Here is a 9,076-nt window from a genome sequence, read left to right as displayed (position 1 = left end):
CATCAATAAATATCTCTGTGAAAGTTAAAGCCAATTCAAGTATTAGTCGTAAAGAGTTGAAAGGAATCTCAAAGATCATCTAGTTAAACTCATTCCTTTTAAAGGTGAGCAGATAGAGAAGCCAAGTAGGGAAGGTACTTGCCCAGGAGTAGCAATCTCAACTCCCAGCACACTCCTCTTTCTGCTACATAAAGCTTCTTAAATATCTGCTATTAGAGAGGGGTGCAAACAGTGTAGATAATTAAAATAATCTCTTTAGCTTTAGAATAATTTAAAAGTCTTGCTCCCCCATGGTCCATTTGTCCATTTAGTTACTTTTTTTGAGCTAACATTAGTATTCTGACAAATTGATGGTGGACAGGATGATATGGATCAGAACAACAGTAAGTGTCAGGGTAAAGACTGACATTACAACTTCATCATAGAAGATGACCCAGAATGAGTGATGATGGCTGACTTTCCTCTAAAACCTTGATGAACTGGAATCCATTTAACCCAATCTTTAACTGAAATACTGTGAAACTCTTACCCACTTCATGCCCTTTGAGAGCATGGTTTTGGAGTGAGAGGACTTGGATTCAAATATCAACTCTACTACTTACTGCCTAGCTTCCCCTTTCTGAGATGTAAATTTTCCCATTTGTAAAATGATCATTAAGGTTTCTTTCAAACTTAAATCCAATGTACCAATGTGCCATTGGTATTCTAGTTTTAAGAACCAGAAAGTTGCAAATCAAAAGAAAATAAACAGGGTAACATCAGGAATTCAGACTGCTTTCTCCTGTCCCCACCTACATACCTCTAAACAATATTTCTCTCACTGACAAATAGCTGTAAACCTTCAGTCATTTCTATTTCTCTTAAATTTTCCATCATTGTATAATGATAAATGATAGCTAAAGCAAATAAAACAAAGAAACTGCAAGATTGCCATCCAAGAATAATATTCATTAGTCTGTGCTTACCAGGGCAGGAAATAGGATGAAGACATATTGGAAGCTAATCCAACAATGAGAACTGAAACAAAAATATTTTGTGGCTAGCCCTAGGTATAATAGAAAATTATATGAATTAAAACTGGGATCCATCCAAAGGAAGTAAGGTAAAATGGGGAGTAAAAATCATCTTATGTGATAAACAGCTAATTTGTTAGAAGACAACTTGGGAGGTGAGCAAAGGAAGTAAGATGACATCTGTCTTCCCAGGTTGTCCTAGGGCAGAGTAGATGCATTCTGGTAAGAGCCAGAAGGCCAAACTGTAAGCAAGAGAAGCTGTTTCAGAGAGGGGGATTTTAGCTCTAGAGAAGGGGATTTTAATTCCAGAGAAGGAAGAACAATCTAATGACAGTAATTAGCTAAAATAGGATTGGCTACCTTTAGAGGCAGTGCCTCTCCACAGCACATTATAGGTAGCATCTAGTCCTTCATCACTGAAAGTGCTCACACTAAGGTAAAAGGATCAACAGTCAAAGAAGTTGTACAAGAATATTCATGCATTAGGGTAAAGGATTAAGCTAGGTAAACCATGAGGTAATTTTTGATTCTAGGATTCTAGAATCTTATTCATCCATTTTCCAAATCAGTTAAATGAGGTTTTTGCTGTATAATGAAATTATGGCCAAGAATGAGAATAGTAGTTGCTAAGGAGCTACTTGAAAAATACATGTAATTTAGCTCATGGAAAAGAATTAGGGGACCACCTAAAAGGGCCTTAGAGATAAGGGCTCTTTTAAGGTGATGTTTGTGCCAGCTTGCTGAAATGACAGCAGACAGGTATGGTAGTTGAGTATCTAATCATATAAAACAGGATCCTGAGCTCCCAAGATTATGGTGGGAATTAGGCAACAACTACAAATACTTTTGATCCTCTTCAAAGACAGTTCATAATTACATGGTGCTATCTTCATTGTTATCCTAAAAATTACATTCATCAAATAATTTTTTAAAAAATATTTCTTTTTTCTCCTTGCTGTCAGGGGATTTAAAAAAAGGTAGTTTTTAACTTCCTAACCCACATGCATAACCATTCTTCCAACATTCCCGGACTTTCTCATTTTCCTGCCAACTCTTACCTGGATAATAATTTCTGCAGGACTCTCTTCAACTTTCTTTTGGCCTATATTCTGAATACGTATGAACTGGCCTGTTGTAGGTACTCCTGGTGCTTCGATTTTCCGTGTTAAAGATGGGCCAACAGCAGAAGGACTTGAACAGGACTCTCTACATTTCTGTTGCTGAGGAGTGGAAGTCGCCAGCCCTACTGCCACCACTTGGGTAGAGGGTGACGAGTCTGCTTCACCAGGGAGCTTATTAGTGGCAATAGCCTTGTTGGGGGAATCCACTACCATATGTTCTACATTTGTGTCAATCTGAGCTTCCATCATAGACATTTTCAAAATGTCTGAGACTGCTGTCTTCTCAGATGCCTGCATGGGAGATATGCCTGTCACTGGCACTGCCAGCTTAGGCACAGAATTGCCACCAGTTATCTTTGTAACAGTGGGAGGCTGCCGCCCCTCAAAGGTTATCTTTGTAACAGAGGATCCTTGAGTTATAACTGGCTGCTCCACCTGAAAATCAAATTTGGGTTTTGTGTGTTACAGCTAGATCTCTTTGATTTACATCTAATCAATATCACCTGGATAAAATGGCAAAGTTAACATTTGCGAAACTAGGAAGACAGTTTGAAGCTCAGCGTTTTAAATACGGATAACATTTTTTTTTTTTAGGAGCCTGGAGAAGGAGAAAAGGATTGAAATACTCCAGGGACAACCAGCCAAGGTTCCTAACAGAAAAAAGTCTTAGCAACCTCAATTTCCTTTGGAATTTACATCCCAGCATGGAACACTACTGTCCCCTTTCAAAATAATCTCATATATATATATATATATATATAGTGAGCATACACTTTTTGCCTTTTCAAAAAAAGGTTAGAAAGAGTTAATTTTTTTATTTTGCTTTAAAAAAAACCAGATATATGGATATAATCATTCCAAAGTCACTGATTTTCCTTGGTCTATTTTTTTTTGATTGCCCACATATAAGATTGTACTTCTGCAAAATAGGAGACATATTTAACTAGATGGTAATGTAAACTACAAAGGAAGACGTACAATAGAGATCCTTAGGAGACTGCAGTATACTAAGTTTTATTGCCACAGAAATAATTATGGGCATGAAAATGAATATTTTATACCTAAAAAAACAAAAATAAAAATAATTAGGGACATGGATGCCATGCACTGTTGGTCAATGTTGAAGTAATTTCATAAAAAACAAAAAAAATAAAAACTGAAAAAATCAAGTTCTGTGTGCTAACAATTTTTTTCTTCCTATATTAATGAGTACATTTTTTTCCTACTTCCAACCTCCAGGCAGGACAAGTATTACCAGCTCAATGAGGTTGTGTGGTTTTTTTTTTCCTCTTGCCAGGAGAAAGCCCCGCTACCATGCCTGGGCCGTGCGTGATGTTTTCATTTTTTTCCTTGAAAGAGCAGGTTAACTTTGCATGCTATCAATATTCCGTTACCTGGCTCGTCGGCTGTTTCTCAGAAGCTGCAGGGAGCTGCAGGGGACCCTGAGGGGGCGGGGGCTGGGGTTGCACGTAGATTTTTGGCTGATTCGGTGCCTGCTGGAGTTTGGGGAGCTGCTGCTGCTGTTGTGTGGTTTTCACAGCCAGAACTTGTACTACAGTCTGTTGGGGCTGGGCCATTAGCGTGGGCAGCTGCCTTTCTTTGGCCCCTGGATGATGCTGGGTGTGAGGAACCTCCGCCTTGATCTGTGCTTGCTCTGGCTGAAGGGGGGTGAGCTTTTGGTGTCTGATGGAAAGCTGGGGCATCTGTGGGAGTTTATGCTGGAGCTGATCAGCCTGCAGGTGGATGGTCTGCTTCTGTTTAGTCTGGAAGCATTGAAGAGTTTTCACTTGCAGTTGTGTTGGCTCCAACTGGGGCTTCTGTGGTTTGGGGGTTTGTGACTGAGTCAAGGCTGATCTGTAAAACAGACCTGTCTGAGGGTCTAAAGTGTCCATCTCTTCTACCTCACCTTCCTCAGTTCCAAGCTCCTCACTGTGTTTGGTAAAAGCTGTATGACTGCTTAATGCCTAAGGGGAAGGGAGAGGAACATATTAGAAGAAACAAAACACCTACATTGCTACTTCTTCAACTTCCAAAAAACTGTGATTTTACTGTTAAAGAAGTTTCCTTTGCTGGTACAGAAACAACCCTTTAGAAGCCTTACTGGGCTGTCTTATGAGTTGCTATGACCAAAAAAATTGCATTTTCTTTTGGCTAACCCTCTGGTAAAGAGCCTTCTACACTCTGCTAAGCCTGTTCCTCTAACAACAGACACAGGATGTCAATGGGCTCATACTCAAAGCTTTCCCAACCTTTGAAAACCTGCCAGGGCCTGAACATCAAGAGTCTAAGAGCCTCTTCACCCTTTTTAGAGGCACAGAAGAATCCTTTTGTGCAAGTTCATTACTACAAAACATAAAAGCCCATAAATTAACAAGTTAAAGAGTCACTCAAAATTTGTCCAAGATTTGAGATCTTCAGAAATCATAAAATGAGCCTTCAAAAAATTATTATTTTAGGAGGAAATTATCCCAGTTTCTTCAGAAGAATCATAATTTCTCTTGGGACCAGTCTGTTCTCTTTACTTCAAGGTGTATCCCCTACTATATTTAATTGACTTGCATAGTTTTGCCAGTGTGAAAAGTGGACAAGTCTTTGAGATGTCACATTTTAGTGACAAGCTGGAGACTACAGATGATCAGAGTGGTGAGGAAACTGGAAATTATGACATAGGATCAGTTGGAAGAACTGGGAATGCTTAGTACAGAGAAAAGAAAACCAGCAGGGAGAGTAAAAGAGCTGTCTTCAAGTATTTTAAGGGTTGTCATGGATTTGTTCTGTTTGGTCCCAGAGGGCAGATCTAAGAAAAATAAGTAGAAGTTGCACAGAGAGATAGATTTAGGATTCATGTAAAGAAAACCTTACAGTAATCAGTTATTTTAATATGTGATGGATTGCCTCAAGATATGGTGGGTTTCACCATTACTGGAGTCATTCAAGCTCAGAGGGTCAATATCAACTGGGGATGTTGTAGACGGTACACTATTCAAGCAAGAATTAAGCTAGCCAATCTTTGAGGACCCTTCCAACTCTGTGAATTTGTGACTTTCTTTTCTGAAGCTGTTTCCCTCTTCTGCAAAAAGGGAGGGTTGGACTAGAGGGTTTCTAAAACCCATTTTGGCACTGACATTCTAGGGATTATATGTTGCTATCACTTTGACAATTCAGTTTCAAGTCCAAGTTTTCTTTATTTCTTCTAAGGTAGATTATTTATTTTTTCCTTCTCTGGGGTAGCTTATTTGCAATTATGATAAGCTACAGCAGGTTTATGTGATCCTAACAAGGAGACAACTACCAAGATCTTCTATTTGAGTTAGAATGATGGATGAGGCAGTACAGACCACCAAGGCCAGGCAATACAATGTAAGCAATGGATTTGAAATAAGGAAACTTTGGTCTGAATGATTATTAAGAGCCGTCAGACAAATCATTCCCCCACTCTAAGCCTCAGTTTCCTTTTCTGAAAGTGGGGATAATAATTCTTGAAGAATCAACCTCAAGAAGCAGACAAAATAAAGAATTTTGTAAACATTAAGACATTTGTTGATTATTTTCTCAAGTAAAAATGGAATATTTCATCTGAAAACCTTTTTCATTTCTAAGTAAGTCCTTCCTTTGCTTGATTTTGATTCACTTCTTCCCTGATGGTCACCTGAATAAGCTTGACAATGCTTTTTTTTTTTTTTTAAAGTGGGTGACTCCCTATCTTGTCCAAGCTAGTTCAGCAGACTATCATGTACTATCTCATTCCAGCACCAATCAGTACAAGAACCCCAACATATTCCAATTCTGATCTGGGCTGGTTTCTCCTTTATAACACAATCATGCAGTCTTTCACTCTTGGGAGCTCACCATATTGATGCTCTATTAGTGCAGTGACACAATCGATCAGCTCAGCTCACTGTAGCTCAGAACTCCTAAGTTATTAAGACCTAGCAGCCTCAGCCTCCTGGTAGCTATAAGGATTAACTATTGATTACAAAAACAACTAGACTATCAGACAAACTAAACACTATTAGGTTTTATAACTTTACTCACCTCTAAGTTCCCTCACAGTAAAAAAAAAAGTAAAGTTATCAATCAAATATAGTATATCAGAAAAGAAACAAGATTTAAAGACAGCAACATGCCTTAAAATATGAGAGCTCATTGCTAGACAGAGAATACTCTTAATCTACAAATTATTTTCAGGAAGGCCAATTCTTGCAAAACACCTTCCTTATAAAAGGAATATCATTCTATGATTTATAGATATCACTGAATCATTACTTTCAAAATTAAATTAGAGATGTAAAAATATAGAAGGATTATAGGATCCTAGATTTAGAGCTAGAAGGCATCTCAGAGGTCATCATGTCTTGTTCCTCCACCACCCCAATCACAAGCCCCAACAAACAACCCTGATGAGTTGCCTCTAGTTGTCAAGATTCCAGTAACAAGACATTTGCTACTTCATGAGTTGGCTATTCCAATTTTGCACAGCTCATAATTATTAGGAAGTTTTCCCTTACATTGAACTGCCCTTCAACTTCCAAATACTGCTCCTAGTGCCGCTTTCCTGGGCTAAGTAGAATAAGTTGATCCCCTTTTTTCAGAAAACAACTCCTCAGATATCTGAAGACAGTGACCATAAAGCAGGATGAAATCTTAAAAATAAGAAAGGATTAGTTGTAGATGGCATGGAAGAGAAGGAATAAGAGGGTAGTTACAACCTGCTGCATGATGTGGGTAATGGCGCCTGTAGATGATGCAGGGATGGACTTGACCACCACCGAAGTCTGTGTAGCTGTTTGAGACTGGGCCACATGCTGAAGCAGAGTCCGCTGGGGCTGGGAGGACTGCTGATGGGGCTGGGAACGATGGCTAACTGCAAATACAGTAGGCAATGGTATTTCTTCAGAAATAACCACAGTATCTGAAACCGCTAGTAGTTTTAAGCAAATGTACATGAGATTACATGGCAAAGGAAAGAAGGCCCTTAGTGTTCCTAGTCTGGGAGAATAGATGTTTGAGTGATCATTCCTCCTTTTCTCCAATGATTCTTATTCCATTCATCTTACTGAGATCATAGTTGCATATTGCTAAGCATTTGCTAAACTAAATGTTTACAAGACTAGTGTGGAGAGCTACAAGGACTTTAAATTCCTCAATACTCACTCCAAATTTAACTCTAAAATTGCTGAAAGGTTTTCAAAGTTGACTGCCACTTGGAATGCAACTGCTTAGCATTCTCAGAGCTCTTAAAGAAATAAAACACCATTATGGTGTATCAGAGAGAACAGTGAACTTAAAGAGTCAGACCTTGTTTTTAGATACAGGATCAGAGGATTTAGATTTGAAATGGAACTCAGAGATTATCTAGTCCAAACCTCTTGTTTTATGGAGGGGAAAATGCCACAAAGGGAGTAAGTGAAAGAACTAGGATTCCAATCCAGACCCTCATATTCTAAAGCTTGGGTTCTTTCCAGAGTCCTGGCTCACCACTTAGCCAATGAACTGACCTAGATCTGTCATTTAGTGTCTTAGAGTCTCAGTTTCCTCTAGAGAGGACAGGAGTAACAAATGATGTCAGCCCTGATTCCCTTAAAGAGCCGTTGTGAGGAGCAAATGAGAAAATAGATATTAAAGCATTATGAAAACTGGAAAGCAGCAATATACAAATAGAAAAAAATAAATTAGATGTGAAACAGCAGAAAATGAACTATTCTTTCTTCTGGTCCAGACAAAAAGTTCATTAGAAAATATAGATTTAAGAAAAGAAGTTTATTAAGCTGTAGTACGAATAAATTAAAAGTTCACATCAAAATATGTTCATCAAGTTTCTTTTTTCAGCTTGATTTAAAAATTTGAAAACAATTTGAAAACAACTAGTAATATCTGATATCTACTTTTCTATAAGGTTTTAGAAATGTTTCATAAGGTATAGGAAAAATGATCTGAATCAACCAGTTTATAAAGTGGGCCAAGTATGAGCTACAAAACATTTATACATCAAAGGTCTAATTTTTTCTACTTCATCTATAGTCTGATGATAGGAGTGCTCAGATGACTATATGACTAATTACACACACACACACAAACACACTAATGTATATATATATAATTATAAATATCACAAGAGAAATTAATGCAGAAAATTCCATTCTTATGACATTAAGATTGAAATCTGAAACCCCTCAAGGATTCCAGCAAATGAAAACAAGGTTAATCTATTTTTATTACACATTTCATATATATTCATCCATATATCATATAAAATATATATTTTACATTACTGGTATTCAAAAACATACCATATAAGGTAAAATTGTTAGCCTACACATGATTATTGATTTTATATTTCCCATTTTAATATAGCAAAATTTTACTATATTTCACATTTCACTGTGATGCACACATATTTTTAAACTGATGTAATTTAACCAAAGCTGTCATATTCTTATGTCCTCAACCCAACCTAAACATCAGGGTTAGAGTACACATGAAAACAAATACTCTTCTAGAATACTACTAGAGAGGAAATATGTATGATGTTAAAAATAAGAAGCCTATTCTAAAATTTTCTACTGAAACATCAAGAGAAGTTAAAAGACAAAAGGAAAAATGAGTATGCTTCTGATAAAACTAGAAGATATAATGGAATGCATATCTGTGTCTTTGTATTTGTTCTGTATTTGTTCATTTGAAACTTATTGATAAATTAAAATTTTTGATTTAACAAAAGTCTCTAAAATGGGGTGTGTAATCACAATGATCATCATCCAAAATATTGTTAATCCCTTTCAAAATAATTCCGTGTATATGTGGCAGAAGAGACAAAGAAAATCAGTCCCAATGGCTAGGAAGCAGATAAACAAGAGGTAGCTTAGTGTAGTGGCTATGGCACTAGATTCAGCTAATCCTAGCTTTGATACTTGCTAGTTAGATGACATGGGTAAATCATTC

At 37.3% G+C, this 9,076-nt stretch overlaps 1 protein-coding gene across 9 annotated transcripts in view; it reads right to left on the bottom strand.

The window, feature by feature from the left end:
- The window catches only part of EMSY (EMSY transcriptional repressor, BRCA2 interacting), a 183,956-nt gene that overhangs the window by 16,672 nt on the left and 158,208 nt on the right, over positions 1 to 9,076 (bottom strand). For 8 of the 9 annotated variants that reach the window (XM_074216919.1, XM_074216921.1, XM_074216920.1 and 5 more), the window contains 3 exons: positions 6,844 to 6,998; positions 3,529 to 4,098; positions 2,072 to 2,569 (listed from right to left, as the gene is read on the bottom strand). In XM_074216919.1, the coding sequence (XP_074073020.1) occupies positions 2,072 to 2,569; positions 3,529 to 4,098; positions 6,844 to 6,998 (1,223 nt within the window). Of the gene's footprint in view, positions 1 to 965; positions 1,046 to 2,071; positions 2,570 to 3,528; positions 4,099 to 6,843; positions 6,999 to 9,076 lie in introns of those variants that run through there. The other variant, XM_074216926.1, reaches the window with a different exon arrangement.

Source organism: Macrotis lagotis, chromosome 1, assembly GCF_037893015.1.
Source record: "Macrotis lagotis isolate mMagLag1 chromosome 1, bilby.v1.9.chrom.fasta, whole genome shotgun sequence".
Taxonomy (NCBI): Eukaryota; Metazoa; Chordata; class Mammalia; order Peramelemorphia; family Peramelidae; genus Macrotis; species Macrotis lagotis.
This window is presented reverse-complemented; position numbering and strand designations above follow the sequence as displayed.